Raw genomic sequence first — 16778 nt, 5'->3', positions numbered from 1 at the left:
GAATAGAAACTTGTTCCCATTACTGTTTTATTTTACAGGCAATAAAGCAGCTACTAAATGGACATGCTGATTAAAAGCATTCATTGGTTTCTTTTTTTTGTTTGACATTATTAGCATAAACTGGATTCTACAACAGCCTACAATGCCTACAAGAATTCACACAAAATACACTAACTCACTGTAACTGTTCACACATTGCATGCTCTAATAGAGATCACTCAGGACAATGCAAAATACATTTATCATCTAGACTTCAGAAGGTTAGGCATTTACAGAATGACAGTACTTCATAAATGTAGCTGCTTCCCTGAACACTGATGACAATAGTCATTCAGAATGTCAGTCAAGTTGAAACAGGCTCTTTTTTTGGATTGTAGGCCCACACTCCCGGCTCATAAAGATGCGGGGGATACTTCTAGCAGAGCACCACTTTGCTAATCGAGGGCAAAAACCATACAGGTTGTTCAGGTGAAATATGCAGTTGCGTGAGAATAGGTTGCTTGGGCTTGTCTGTACAAAGATGCAAAATGTAGGCATGTAGTGAGTAATGAAATGTATGCTGCAAAGGTGCAAGTCCCAACAACAGTTAGGTAAAACTCCCAAGACTGGAGTTAAGGTTACTGACCTACATACGACTTTAACGAGCAGATGATGGGTGACTATAGTAGCCCTGTAGACACAATTAACCCTTAAATGGGAAATCTGCATTTGCTACATCCACTCTTGTACTTATAAATTAATATGTACCCATTGATTCTTGAATAATATAACGTATTAGCGCCTCATGGGCTTAGTTCAACTGTTGTACCCCATCATTTTTATATCATGGATGGCCAGTCCTTGCATCCATTGCTCTGTCTATTCATTTGAGAGTTGTTACAGCCCCATCCCTCAGCTTTTTACCAAAACGGGTTGGTAACACACTTTGTTTCAAATGCTGATTGCCCTTTTAAGTTGAGGTTACCAAAGACATTGAATCAATAACGTTAAAAAAGCACACAAAAAAGGGAGTTTGTATTTACATCAATGCTCCTCCGCCATCACATTCTTTCATCAAAAAAAGGAAGCCGTTACACGTACATGGAATGCTAGCAGTGTTAGAGGGTGCAAAAAATGGGGAATGTCTCAGTGTACTGCCAAATCCTGAGCCATGTTGTGCTTGGAGAGAAGCGCGAGAGGGACCAGATATTTAGTGAACAAAGATGCCAGAGGAAAGAGAGATGGCCTGGTCCCACTGGCTCCACACAGTGCAGGCCTCTGTCTAGGGGATGGGGAAATCCTGGTGATATTTTGGGTGTGATATCACACCCACACCACCAAATTGACCCTATGGACTTGTATGTTTGTGTTAAAAAAAAAAAAAGGCTCCCCTGTCATCCAGCCCAGATGTGATGTCGCCTCCTCATTCAGGCATGGTGATTACAAAGGGCTGATGGGTCTGCAGGGTGGGAGGGGTAGAGATACAGGGTCTTTCTATATCACCTCCCTGTTGTTCCGAATTGCACAGCAGAGGACCATACTGAAGATCATACCAATGACCTGAGGAGAGAGCAAAAAAAACATCTATATTAGTAGGCTATACGCTAGTAATACAGTTTTTTGCAGTATAATGTGTAACATTTTGTAAATAATCATATGTAGCATAATGTAATTTGTGCCCGAGTGTCAGTAAGATCCTTACCATTACTCCTGCTACACCAATCCCCACATATCCGATAATGTAGAGCTTTTCATTGAAAAAGTCCATTATTGCATTCAGACAGTCCTGGAAACATATAGATATAGGATAATGTCACTTACAATACCTTTATTCACTATTTCTTACAAAATAATAAGAGCACATTAAGGGTATATTAACCCTATGCTTAAAGCACAGTTAACTGCACTACTGTACTATAACTAGCTTCTAAAACTAAAAATTGTATTTTGTAATGTGACAAACACAACTGTAGGTCTTAGTAATGGCGCTCAGTAGGGGACAAGCAGTAGGCCTATGGTAAAACAATTTTTGTTTTCAACATAGAGGATTCATCTTTGTATCTGCCATTATAGCGTGACAGCATGGGAAGGGTTCCTTTTCTGTCCCCAGGAAATGCGGTGTCTTTTCTGTCCCACGGAAATATCTCTTCTTATTTAGTGTAAAATGTGGATTCCAAAAGGCTTTAAATATAAGGTCAGGTGTCCTTTACTTTAAATACACAAAAATATGGATCTTGAAAGGGAATTTAATCATTTGAAATACTTTAATTCAATGGATGTAGGCATTTTTACCATGTCCTCGGTTGTTATTCATCAACTTTCACAAGAAATACAGATATAAGCCATAAAAAAAAATTCAAGCCTTCATTATTTTATAGTTCTAGTTAAATTCTCTCTTGTCAATAATGTTTTTTTTTTCCTGATTATTGTATTTATTATTATTTTATTTAAGCTGTTCTTTGTGTTCCTGATATCACTTTCTATCCTGTTAATTTGTTGAAATTCTCAGTTTAAGAAAACAACCTCTTCCTACAATGTCACCACATTCAGAAAGTGTCATAATTTCTTTGGTGGTAAAACAATGGTGAAAAGCTAAATAAATACACTGCTCAAAAAAATAAACGGAACACTTAAACACAATGTAACTCCAAGTCAATCACACTTCTGTGAAATCAAACTGTCCACTTAGGAAGCAACACTGATTGACAATACATTTCACATGCTGTTGTGCAAATGGAATAGACAACAGGTGGAAATTATAGGCAATTAGCAAGACACCCCCAATAAAGGAGTGGTTCTGCAGGTGGGGACCACAGACCACTTCTCAGTTCCTATGCTTCCTGGCTGATGTTTTGGTCACTTTTGAATGCTGGCGGTGCTTTCACTCTAGTGGTAGCATGAGACGGAGTCTACAACCCACACAAGTGGCTCAGGTAGTGCAGCTCATCCAGGATGGCACATCAATGCGAGCTGTGGCAAAAAGGTTTGCTGTGTCTGTCAGCGTAGTGTCCAGAGCATGGAGGCGCTACCAGGAGACAGGCCAGTACATCAGGAGACGTGGAGGAGGCCGTAGGAGGGCAACAACCCAGCAGCAGGATCGCTACCTCCGCCTTTGTGCAAGGAGGAGCAGGAGAAGCACTGCCAGAGCCCTGCAAAACGACCTCCAGCAGGCCACAAATGTGCATGTGTCTGCTCAAACGGTCAGAAACCGACTCCATGAGGGTGGTATGAGGGCCCGACGTCCACCGGTAGGGGTTGTGCTTACAGCCCAACACCGTGCAGGACGTTTGGCATTTGCCAGAGAACACCAAGATTGGCAAATTTGCCACTGGCGCCCTGTGCTCTTCACAGATGAAAGCAGGTTCACACTGAGCACGTGACAGACGTGACAGAGTCTGGAGACGCCGTGGAGAACGTTCTGCTGCCTGCAACATCCTCTAGCATGACCGGTTTGGCGGTGGGTCAGTCATGGTGTAGGGTGGCATTTCTTTGGGGGGCTGCACAGCCCTCCATGTTCTCGCCAGAGGTAGCCTGACTGCCATTAGGTACCGAGATGAGATCCTCAGACCCCTTGTGAGACCATATGCTGGTGCGGTTGGCCCTGGGTTCCTCCTAATGCAAGACAATGCTAGACCTCATGTGGCTGGAGTGTGTCAGCAGTTCCTGCAAGAGGAAGGCATTGATGCTATGGACTGGCCCGCCCGTTCCCCAGACCTGAATCCAATTGAGCACATCTGGGACATCATGTCTCGCTCCATCCACCAACGCCATGTTGCACCACAGACTGTCCAGGAGTTGGCGGATGCTTTAGTCCAGGTCTGGGAGGAGATCCCTCAGGAGACCATCCGCCACCTCATCAGGAGCATGCCCAGGTGTTGTAGGGAGGTCATACAGGCACGTGGAGGCCACACACACTACTGAGCCTCATTTTGACTTGTTTTAAGAACATTACATCAAAGTTGGATCAGCCTGTAGTGTGGTTTTCCACTTTAATTTTGAGTGTGACTCCAAATCCAGACCTCCATGGGTTGATAAATTGGATTTCCATTGATTATTTTTGTGTGATTTTGTTGTCAGCACATTCAACTATGTAAAGAAAAAAGTATTTAATACGATTATTTCTTTCATTCAGATCTAGGATGTGTTGTTTAAGTGTTCCCTTTATTTTTTTGAGCAGTATATAAACACTCTTTTATAAATTTTTCCATGTTTCATGTTGTTAGTCTGTATGTCCCACTCATACATTTCCACCCTATTAGGCTACATTTTTGAGAACATTTACCAAATTTCTAAATGTTAAAACACTATGTTTTAGAGAAATTAAAATCCTGTTCAAGTGATCAGCAGGTAGCCTAGTGGTTAGAGTGTTGGGCCAGTAACCAAAAGGTTGCTGGATTGAATCCCCTAGCTAACAACCTAAAAATCTGTCATTCTGCCCCTGAACAAGGCAGTTAACCCACTGTTCCCCAAGCACCAAAGACGTGGATGTCGATTAAGGCAGCCACCAGCACCTCTCTGATTCAGAGGTTGGGTTAAATGCGGAAGACACATTTCAGTCGAAGGCAGTCAGTTGTACAATTGACTAGGTATCCCCCTTTCCATTATGCTAGCTCAATCTTGCTCACTGACAGAGCTTTGGCTAATTTAGGCTCCAAATGTATGCACCTAACAGGTTGGAAAATGCACCAAAATAAAAATGAAGTGCTTGAGCTTGACCAATATGTTTTTCTGAAAGTCAAACATGTCCCTTTTCTGATAGAATAATTTTAAAAAGTCCCCTAAAGTTATGAGGTCCAAAAGCCACTGCATAGTATGAATGACCCGGCAGCGCCATTGAGGCAAACCTCCATTTTGATGTAGTCAGTTTTCTTCACGATTGGCTGATCCCTCCTGATGACCCGGTTGGACACGACTCCAACAGGGTCATCGGGAGGGATTAGCCAATGAAGTCCCACCCAGTTGACTAAATTAAAATTGTGGAAGCCCTCAATGTCGCTGCCCATGCTAATATGGCCTTATGGCCACTAGAGGCCTCAATCTGAGTTGTACCTTTGTGTCTTCATCAGCATCAGGACACAAAGGCGAAGGCATGGGGACACCACAGCAATTCAGCTACGGCAACAACAACAAAAAACATAGGATATCAAAAATAAACATTGTATATCCAAACATAGAAATGGACAACATTGACAGTGTGACATGATCATGTACATATGAGAGCAAAAAATAAAATGAAGTTTAACTCACAATGTTCTGGTAAATTTCAGCTACAGCAGTCCCGTTGGAATTTTCAGAACTCTCTGAAATAGATTCACTATAGAATTGTTGAACGTCTTCGATGATCTAAAACATAGATTAAGGGTGAATCAGTAATTGAAATAAGTAAGAGATCGAGATTGCGGTACAAACAATTGGTTGTCTTTAATTCCCATTTAATTAAATATCGGAACATTGATTAAAGTGGATATACCTTGTCTTTGCTCATGAATCCAAACACACCTGCAGCAACCTCTGCACCAAAGATTACAAGAAGGCAGGCAAAGAACTGCAAAACAGAGAAGGCAGTGTTATATTCATTCACAGAGTATCCTGTACATTTGGCCAGGAGATTTCCCTGGTCAGGACATATGGTCAGCTTAAACTCAAGGCCTACCGTATGCCAATACAGTCGCTAGTGAAAGTCTACACACCCCTAGCATAATCTTCACATTTCGTTGCCTTAAAATTAAATATAAAAACATATATATTTTTTTAACTGATCTCTACAACCGCCTTGTGGTGGCAGCATCATGTTATCGGCAGGAACTGGGGAGTGTCAGGGTCAATAGAAATATCAAAGGAGCAAAGCCCAGGTAAAAGTTACAGGAAAACCCACCCAAGTCTTCTGAAAACTTAACTCTGGATAAAGTTTTGTTTTTCAGCAGAACAATTACACAAATGTGAATGCCAAAGACACACCAGACTGGCTTTCCAATAGGTGTTGATTGTTCTTGAGTGGTCTGGTCTCAGTTCTGACTCAAATTTGCTTAAAAATCAGGGACAAGGTTTGAATATTGCTGTCCTTCAACGATTCCCTACCAAATGTACTGATCTTGAGCAATTTTGACAAAAACAATGGATATACAGTATGTTGCTCTAAGAGTTGTGAAACGCTGGTAGAATCTTATTCAAAATAATTCACAGCTGTGATGGCTGCCAAAGGTGCTTCCACCAAGTATTACCTCTGGGGTGTGAAGACATATCAAGACATTTCCATTTCTTAAATGTTCTATAGTTGTCATTCACTTAAAAAAAAAAAAGTGAGTTGGTTGTGTAGATCGGTAGGATAAAAAAAAAATGGTAATACCTTTTTAGATTAAATTTGGACTTTCACTCGGCTTGACTTCACTCAAGATGTTTTGGCGCGCCGTTAAAATTCCATTCCACTTAACAGTGAACTTCAAAATGCATACTATGTAATTACAAATCATGATGATGGCACAACAGGTGAAACAGGTTATGATCTAACATGTACAGTACATGAATGACCTTAGGCTAAAGACACAACCTGAGGCTAGGCACCTAAGGTAAAACTCCCACCATTTACCCACCGACGCAAGGAGACATTGTGACTCCTTCACAGCTCCACAGCAACCGAAGAATCCCACCAGCATCATGACCCCGCCTGCACCAATCAGGATGTACACGGCTGAGGAGAGTAGATAGAGAGAGAGAGAGAGAGAGCGAGAGAGAGCAGTGAATCAACAGAGGGTGGCAGCATTAGGCAAGAGTGTTGCACATGGATTCTACCATGCAGCAACACAATCTAACTACAAAGTAAAGTGTTGGAGTATCCCGTATGTAATACTATCTTCATGCTGACTTTCTGAACTGTAAGTTCAAATGAGTCACAGAGGGAAAAGTGGTGAAAAGTCTCATCATTAAAACAAAGTACTTTCCCACTTCAAAGTGCTCATTGCATATTATTCAAATTTATTCTTGGTTGATTTTAATATATTTTGCATACCCTGGACAGCAACGTGTTGCTAAGGTAATCCAATGCTCCACTTTGCTGAATATGCAGCAGTATATGTCTCTGTAATCTGTCTCATCAACACAGCGCTCATATATTCAGAGGCCTGTGGATGTCCTCATTATCTGCTCCACCCCTGCCTGAACAACAGTAACCCTCTCAACACAAGGAGCAGGAGGAGAGACCATCATCGCAGGGCAGGCCTAACAAAGACTCTGCTGGGGTAGCATCTGCTCGGAGACTAGTGTCACAGTCACCACAGCACTGCGGCTGGGATGGTGTCATCTCATCTCCCCGGTGATGCTCCCCCATGCCCCCTCAGCCCAGCCTTCACTACCAGCCCTTCCCTGAGACAGTGAAACAGTGCGACACTTAGACAATGATACGGTAGAGTAATGGTACACCTGGGAAGTCCCCATGCTCAGTGTTTGGCTTAATCGACGACACAGGCAGGAACTGCTACGGCTGCCTAATTAAACCACATGGGGGCCTGTGGTGCGCCGAGGTTGTTTTCGTTGTTTAAGAACAATAGACAGGAGGTGAAGCGAAGCGGTCCGCTGTGGCTGCAATCTGGCTGGGGGAGGAAACTGGAAAGAAGAGGGCTGGCTAAGCTCATAGCTGATCTCCTGCTTAGCGATGGAAAACATCATGAGACAAGACAGGTGCCTTGCTTTACACAAGCAAAGCCGGCGATGTTGATAAGAGAGCCCTCCAATCCAAACACATGTACAGCTCCTTTTCAGTGTCTGCGATATCTAAGCATTTGCATTTCTGTGCTGCCCCAACATTGGTGGAGGTTATCAATGGGCAATGCAAATCTTTGAGCATTTAGTGTGCAAATCGACTCGTACTGTAATAACACTGCTCCCCATAGGCTTGCCTCAGCTTACACAGAGGCACAGAGGCACAGAGGTGACGGAATGGAAAGTGAATCATCCGTAGGGAATGCTGCCTCCTTGTCCCTCTCTGATATCCCTGTCTAATTAGTCTTGTCTTCAGTACAACTGCAAAAAGGTAACCTTTCCCTCACATATTGTTCTTATGCTGCCCAATATAATATTTATCTTGTATCCAAGGCTCCCTTGGACTATGACAAAACATGATCAAACTTAGTGCTATGTTTTTGCCCAGACATTTGTAACGTCTCCACATTAAATGTGAACTCAAATGGATCCGAATACGAGGTTATGCATGTATTGTTGGCTACAACAAATACAGAAAGCCTTATTGGATCCGATTTTGAGTTTGGTTTATGATTCCTGTTGCTGCTGTTCTATTGCTACCATTTCATTACTAATCAAAGCTGTCATCTGATGCTTTATGTGCTTTGCTTTTTACTGTGAGCTGGTCGTACACTTACTATCTGCATACTGCTTGCTTTTCTGCAGAAAAGTCTAGTAGTCAAGTTATATGTAACATGATTCCCAAGCCTTGTTTTATATAGCACATCTGTTCAGGACAGGTGATTGTTATACATTGCCTAGACATTACCAAACTCAGAAGTCCCTATGTTGGGGGTAGCTCTCTTTGTACCACATGGTTTGGATGCCCAGGCAAGAGCTGGTACGGCATTTGCATCGAAAGCCAAAATGAACTTATAGTATTATCATAGCCAGCTACATTGCATACATCATCCCAGCAGTGATGACACACCAACCCAAAAGGCTTGGGCATGTACCCAGCTCTTCTTTCACTGCATTTAACTAGGATTTAATAGAAAAGCTGGCATCAGATGTCAGTATCACAATGTGCAATGAATTATGCAATTGTTGATGATATCATGACTCTCTGGCTGATGGGAGTGGCGGTCGCTAGGAGACAGTCGCCTCAGAGGCCACCCAATGAGATACAGCACCCTGAGGGCAGCAGCCAACTGGGTGAAGGCATGGTGAAGAGTTGGTAAAGTGAGTCACCATTTTAGGTTACGCTCTAAATGGGAGTAACAAGAATAGGCTGCATTCTACTCATGTCCATGTAGGAGACCAATTGAGAGAGAGGATATTATACGGAACACCAATACTTAATACTGAACGTTGAGAGGTCACTTGAAACACAAGACAGAGTCTTTGAATACATACAGTATACAATGGCTAATATAGATTGTGACATGACATGGGGCAATGTGTGAATAATATGTTATTTCAAGTGTAGTTTGCATTTAACCGGATGCTCAGGAAAATGCCCCTCCATGCACTTTCTCTTCAACAAGCTCTTGTGGGGAATATGTGTCTGTTTTTGCAGAAATCAACCTATTATTATGTCCTACAAGGGTATGACCGCAGGCGATTTAGTGTGACTTTAATTTTAGAATAATCCATAAAACAAATGCAATGTTCCTGTCATAGCGTATATGTTCCTATGGGATAGAAACAAGAACAGGTTAGATTGATGGGAAATGCTCCAACAAACACAAAGATACCAACCCATTAAATACTGTACTTCAAACGTATTCCTACCTAAGTAAACGTTGTAGGTAGCTGGGTCATGTTCAGTACAAGAATACGTGCAAAACATTTATGAAACTAGAGGAAATATAGCACTTTGCTATGGCTACGTTGTGCCATACTGACCATGGTAACTAAGTACAGTACAATAACTCCAATAGAACCAGTGGGGAAGGTGTTCAGCCGGTCTAGCGTCCTGGTCTGACTGTGGACTCACCTATGAAGAAGGTCTCGGGGGCTCCCTCTCCATTCAGGAGCTGGTCTGTCTTTGGGTCAAACATCAGCCATAACCCCACTGCCAACACCAACGAGCCACACAGCTGGGGAGCAGAAAAGATAAAGCATGAACATACATGAAATAAATAAATCCTCAACATTCAGGGAATATTCACTGAATAACATCGCAACACAGTAATCAATTAACACATTTTGCACACTATTGTTTAGTTTACACAAATGTGTATTTTGTCATCATAAACCAGGGACCTTTTTTAAAGCATCATGTTGCATACTATAGATGTGAGATACTGTACAGACCGACTAGTGTCTATGAACGTTGTCTAATCTTGACCTGACCTTGAGAACAGATCAGGACACCGCACAGCATTGGTCCCCATGAGAGCTTAAATAGAATAACCCATTGATTGAAACCCAGTAACACAATGTGGTGTCACCCATGACTCCATGTGACTTTGTCACATGTACCATCTGGCCTTTTGTAGAGGCCTGGGCAGATACTGTTCAGTAAAATGTTTTACTCTGAAAACAACAATGCCTGGCAAAAAGGCTGTTTCAATGAACATTCAGTATCAAATAATTGACTTCACAACTAACTAGCCCTTGTGTCCGAGGTGTCCTAGTGTCGATGTCGGCGCCACTGCTGAAATCTAATTAGCATAATAAAAACATCCCCATCCGTCAGTTTAAGCTAGAGATATAAGTTTTTTTTGCATGGGCTGCGTCTCAATCCACCGCTTCCGCCAATGGCGGCCTTCCGCATCTGCAGTGGAAGGTGGCCAAGCTACAGTGGTGTTTGTCAGACGATGAGAGATCTCGAAACTCTGTCTGTAGCAATCCGAACGAACTAGTATGACCACTATATGGAAAGATGAGACTCTCACGAGGGTGTTCTCTGTTACGCGCTACAACCCCCACAAGCGGCACAGGACCGCCGATCTGCCAACTTCTGTCTGTAGCATCCAAACAGTTTGGGCTACACACTGATATGACCCCTCTATGTTTTGGTCTAGGACACCCACAAGCCTCAGAAGAATCGTCTGAAGATTGCTCGGTACCAGCTAAAATAATTTATGGAAGTAGCAATTATTGAAAATAGTTTAGTGCCAAAAAAAGGAGTTAAAAATGGGTCAAAATATATGAATAATTTCCTGATCTCTCAGAAATAGGACAGACACTTTAAAACAAACTTCCTTTTGATTTATTTTTTGACTATCTGTTTTTCCATGTACAGTTGAAGTCGGAAGTTTACATACACTTAAGTTGGTGTCATTAAAACTCGTTTTTCAACCACTCCACAAATTTCTTGTTAACTATAGTTTTGGCAAGTCGGTTAGGACATCTACTTTGTGCATGACGCAAGTAATTTTTCCAACAATTGTTTACAGATGATTATTTCACTGTTTCACATTTCCAGTGGGTTAGACGTTTACATTCACTAAGTTGACTGTGCCTTTAAACAGCTTGGAAAAGTTAAGAAATTGATGTCATGGCTTTAGAAGCTTCTGATAGGCTAAGTGACATAATTTGAGTCAATTGGAGGTGTACCTGTGGATGTATTTCAAGGTCTTCCTTGAAACTCAGTGCCTCTTTGCTTGACATCATGGGAAAATCAAATGAAATCAGCCAAGAACTCAGTTTTCTTTTTAGACCTCCAAAAGTCTAGTTCATCCTTGGGAGCAATTTCCAAACGCCTGAAGGTACCACGTTCATCTGTACAAACAATAGTACGCAAGTATAAACACCATGGGACCACGCAGCCGTCATACCGCTCAGGAAGGAGACGCGTTCTGTCTCCTAGAGATGAACGTACTTTGGTGCAAAACGTGCAAATCAATCCCAGAACAACAGCAAAGGACCTTGTGAAGATGCTGGAGGCAACAGGTACAAAAGTATCTATATCCACAGTAAAACGAGTCCTATATTGACATAACCTGAAAGGCCGCTCAGCAAGGAAGAAGCCACTGCTCCAAAACCGTCATAAAAAAGCCAGACTACGGTTTGCAACTGCACATGGGGACAAAGATCATACTTTTTGTAGAAATGTCCTCTGGTCTGATGAAACAAAAATAGAAATGTTTGGCCAGAATGACCATCGTTATGTTTGGAGGGAAAAGGGGGAGGCTTGCAAGCTGAAGAACACCATCCCAAATGTGAAGTACGGGGGTGGCAGCATCATGTTGTGGGGGTGCTTTGCTACAGGAGGAACTGGTGCACTTCACAAAATAGATGGCATCATGAGGGAGGAAAATTGTGTGGATATATTTTAGGCAACATCTCAAAACATCAGTCAGGAAGTTAAAGCTTGGTCGCAAATGGGTCTTCCAAATGGACAATGACCCCAAGCATACTTCCAAAGTTGTGGCAAAATGGCTTAGGGACAACAAAGTAAAGGTATTGGAGTGGCCACCACAAAGCCCTGACCTCAATCATATATAACATTTGTGGGCAGGACTGAAGAAGTGTGTGCGAGCAAGGAGGCCTACAAACCTTACTCAGTTACACCAGCTCTGTCAGGAGGAGTGGGCCAAAATTCGCCCAACTTATTGTGGGAAGCTTGTGGAAGGCTACCCGAAACGTTTGAACCAACTTAAACAATTTAAAGGCAATGCTACCAAATACTAATTGAGTGTATGTAAACTTCTGACCCACTGGGAATGTAATGAAAGAAATAAAAGCTGAAATAAATCACTCTCTACTATTATTCTGACATTTCACATTCTTAAAATAAAGTGGTGATCCTAACTGACCTAATACAGGGAATTTTTACTAGGATTAAATGTCAGGAATTGTGAAAAACTGAGTTTAAATGTATTTGGCTAAGGTGTACGTAAACTTCCGACTTCAACTGTATGAATCTGGTATTCAATGTGTTTCTATGGGCTAATAGAAGTAAGGCCAAATTCAATGTTTCATCAATAAAAAATGTATACACTTTTTTTTTAGAATTAAAGGGGTCTTAAAATTCCAAATAAAATGAGTAAATGATCCTTGATATAACCATCTTCAGACAATTCCATATGTATTTCAACCCCCTAATGATAATGGCAAGGATAGGCAGAGAGTAAGCTGATCCTAGATCTGTGCCTACAGCTAAAACTCAGAGCAGGACAGCCCATGGTGTCTCAGCCACAGGCTGTGCCAGCCTCACAGGCCTACAGCCTACAGATGGGTGTCGTAACACACACTGGCATTGGCTGCCCGTTGGCACTGTACGCCAAACTGACGGTGTATGCTTTCTCCTGTCCACTATGACCCGCCCTCTTTGGCTCGTCTCACAACGCCACTGCTTTTTGTCTCTTAACTGGGCACAAAGGGCTCCTGTCTGACAAAGTGACATCACTCTTCCCAGTAAAAAGAAAGTTACATCACAGTGCCAACTTGTATGAGGAAGGGGGATAGGAAATATGGTTGGCCATCGTAGCTACAGTATGTTGGAAATGTACCAACAAACTGCAGTTCTGCAAGAACTTCAGTAGTCTTATACTATATGTATACACTGTAAAATATTTCCTGTAAAATTTACAGTAACTTCCTGGCAGCGATTGGCCAAAATGTGTACTGTAATATAACTTACAGTACCAAGTCAGTTACAGTAATCTCATTTACAGTTTAATTACAACATATTACTGTTATTACCAAGTGACATATTACCCAGTAGTCTTTACAAGTTTTAATTTGTACATTTTGGTCATTTAGCGGGCGCTCTTGTCCCTTAGCAACTTACATTTGGTGCATTCAACCAAGGTTGATAAAAAAACCCACATAGGCCTATCATAGTCATAGCAAGTTAAACGTTTCTGTAACAGTTACTGAAAATGTTGTTGTAGTTGAGGATTCACTGGTCTTCAAAATAATTATAATTACAAGATATCTTATGATCTCTGGATAGTGTCAATACATTACTGAGATATTGACGAGAACTTGATGCCAGCTTGCTGTAAGTTACTATAATGCCAAAGTAATGAAACACACTACAATACTGTAAAAGTGACTAATAAACTGTAAGAACGTAATTTATTCACAGTATTTTACAAGGGATTGGAGCAAGCAGGTTGGCTGCTAGGCATTTGTAAAGTTCAGCATATTAATGAATACTATGTGTTTTTAATCACTTATAATTTTAGAGGCCTAAACAAAGGCTTCCAAACTGGCTGTGATTACAGGGCAAAACAGATCAAATGGACGTGGTTAAATATTCAACCATTAAAAGTTTAAGACCTGCTGCTACTCTGATCTGTCCCCTATATACATGTAACTGTTAGGGAACCACTACAACATATCACTTAAAAAGCATTCTTACGAACTGGTGCAACAAATATAGCCTCTTACAAGACACACCTCAAAATATGTTAATGATTCAGAAACATCAATACTATGCACTCGCTAGTAGTGATGTTACGTGTAATACTGGAGCTCTGAACACACCTACAGCGTTTTCGCAAAATGGTACACAGCATCATCTGGATATGTGTGCAACAAAAGTTCAATATTCACCTTCTGCAACCATTTCTGTCAAACTGTCTACACATATAATTTGATGCATGTTCGATAAACCCAACGTATGCACCCCACAGAATGCACTGCAACTGCCTCTGCAACGCAATGCTGCAAGGCACACATAGCATTCCATTGGAAATGAATGTACTTCTGGTGTACCAAAATGCAAAAACACTGTTGGTGTGATCGAGGCGTAACTTCAAAGCAGTGTTCAGATGTGTGTATCACTTTATCAGAAGTACGTCATCAGCTTCGCAAGATCCCACAGATTTTACTGTGGTTCCAGTGCTTTCTTCGATTAAGCGGCTTTCAAACACCAACCTTACTGGATAACGTACTTAAAGATATATAGTTAGGATTTTGTACATGTCATTTCACCTGAATGGTAGATTACAAGGTTGAGTAGGGAACATTCAGGGACATCAGGGTATGAGGTTGAATCCTGTTTAAAGCACATTAGTTTGAAAATAATTGTATGTGGAAGCAAACATTCTGCACTGTTGTTCAAATATTCTTTTTATTTAGTATAGTATAAGCTTCTGAGTTAAGCATCCTAAATAATGCCATATATTCAGTTTTTGAAAAATAGTCAACTTGAAGGCAAAAAAGGGAAGTATGACGTAAGATGCAATCCAACTGATTGTAGGCTATTAAAGCCAACAACTTACCGCTGTGCCACAGAGTTTTTATACAATTTCAACAGTAAAATGTTTTGTAAAATGTGCATTCTACAGTGTCTTAGTGTTGAAATCACAGAAAAGTATTATAGTGTGCTGTAAAACACATTTGCAGTATTTTGCTGTGCATTCTACAGTGTTTTACTGTTGAAATTAGAGAAACGTCGTACAGTGTAAATCACAACAGTCTAGAGCAAACTATGCATACTGCTGTAATAGATGTCGTAATTGTGCAATTACATAAACCATTTCATTAGTATTTAAATAACATTTTATGTGGAGGTTCATTCACACTTTGAGTTGACACTAAACATGAAGTTCAGTCAGTCCTGTGAAGAACTGTGACCTCAGAATCTCAGGTACAGATGTAATAAACAAATCAAATCCAAATGTATTAGTCACATGTACCGAATACAACAGGTGAAATGCTTACTGACAAGCCCTTAACCATCAATGCAGTTCAAGAAATTGGGTTAAGTAAATATTTACCAAATAAACTTAAAGTAAAAAATACAATAAAAAGTAACACAATAAAATAACAATAACGAGGCTATATAACGGTGGTAGAAGTTAGTCGATGTGTGGCACCACCTAGTACATAGGTCCTGGATGGCAGGAAACTTGGCTCCATTGATGTACTGGGCCGTACGCACTACCTTCTGTAGCGCCTTACGGTCGGATGCCGAGCAGTTGCAACAGGATTTGAACATTTAGTCCATTAGTACAGTTGCTTGGTCAGTGGTAAGACTATAAACTGGACAAAAGTAGGCTACATGAGAAGTGGAATACTGTTATAACCAAGTGTTAGTGCGGGTTTTCAGTGAATGTATGTAAATCATGAAGCTCATGCGCAAATTCTCAACAACAAAAGAGTGATCAAACTAAGATCCTTCAACTACATCTGGAAGGAGGTGAGTCGTGGTTAAAGGAGTTACCATGAGAACATGTCTTTGAAGAAATACTGCTGTAAACATTTAATATAACGTGTGCGTGCGAGAGAGCGCGCACACGCGCGCTTTCTATCTCAACCATCAAATAAGAGAATATGATTATATTTGGTAACAACATGCTTCCATGAAAATGAGTTACGTTGATAAAAATCCGACAACAACAGAGGACATGTACTTTCCCTCCGGACCGGCAGAAGAATATAAATGAATCAGCTACAGCAGCGTGAGAGATGGATTTGCTGCAAAAAGCATATGCAATTTATGAGGAATCACTATAAATCACAATAAATTCTGCACAGATGCAACCATGTTAATGATCGAATAAATGTATCGGTAGTAGGATCAACACTTACCCAGAATATGAAGTTGAAAACAAAAAGAAGATATTTCACGCATTTCATCCCACCTTGCACTTTACTCATGATTCCAGAGATTCTGTAAATCCGTCTCTAATACGACCAATAAAAGAATGAAAATACAGCGATACTTTGTTCTACATGCGTCTTTGACATCAACAATAGTCTACAACCGCGCTGCAATCTCAAAATGACAACATTGGAGAAGCTTTACGCGCGTTGTTGGACCGCCCATTTCCGTCATTGGTTTATGAGTGGTACAAATTAATCAGATGGCAAAAATGCTGTGCCCTCATTAAATAAGCCAATATCAATATTTTGGGATTTTAAACTTCCACTTAATTTGATTGTATTTGTTTCTTGTAACAAGCCTATTTTATTGTAGGCTGAAACACTTTATCGAAGGACTACATTTATAAGTGTATGTTTTCTACGCGTGCAATATTAACTATAAAAGGTTTATTATAAGCTATACTATTTAAATACAGTAATGTTTCACTAAAGACATTATAGCATGTAGAAAAACATGCTTACGCTAAATAGAAATGTGTGGGTTGATTTCATGCTCAATCAGATGGCATTCTATAGGCTATATTCTATCTACAGATTATATTTTAAGATCT

General features: G+C 40.9%; 1 protein-coding gene across 1 annotated transcript; it reads right to left on the bottom strand.

Annotated features, from left to right (window-relative positions):
* Positions 1-10: 10 nt before the first annotated feature.
* Positions 11-16382, bottom strand: tspan2a (tetraspanin 2a). Its single transcript, XM_014166099.3, has 8 exons — positions 16153-16382; positions 9653-9755; positions 6570-6667; positions 5450-5524; positions 5227-5322; positions 5029-5091; positions 1682-1765; positions 11-1539 (listed from the first exon to the last, which is right to left on the bottom strand). Exons 1-8 carry the CDS (start codon positions 16219-16221, stop codon positions 1474-1476), a joined length of 654 nt encoding a protein of 217 aa, XP_014021574.1. The 5' UTR covers positions 16222-16382; the 3' UTR covers positions 11-1473.
* Positions 16383-16778: the final 396 nt, after the last annotated feature.

Source organism: Salmo salar, chromosome 22 (assembly GCF_965601325.2).
Source record: "Salmo salar chromosome 22, fSalSal1, whole genome shotgun sequence".
NCBI classification, from domain to species: Eukaryota; Metazoa; Chordata; class Actinopteri; order Salmoniformes; family Salmonidae; genus Salmo; species Salmo salar.
Note: the sequence above shows the minus strand (reverse complement) of the source record. Positions and strands in the feature narration are given on the sequence as shown.

Excerpts from the sequence above, each read along its gene's own strand:
- tspan2a (XM_014166099.3), bottom strand. The coding sequence starts at position 16,221 with ATGAGTAAAGTGCAAGGTGGGATGAAATGCGTGAAATATCTTCTTTTT. Across the intron at positions 6,668-9,652 it reads CCCCGAGACCTTCTTCATAG|CCGTGTACATCCTGATTGGT; the intron begins GTGAGTCCACAG and ends TACTCTCCTCAG. Across the intron at positions 1,766-5,028 it reads ATGCTGATGAAGACACAAAG|GACTGTCTGAATGCAATAAT; the intron begins GTACAACTCAGA and ends ATATGTTTCCAG.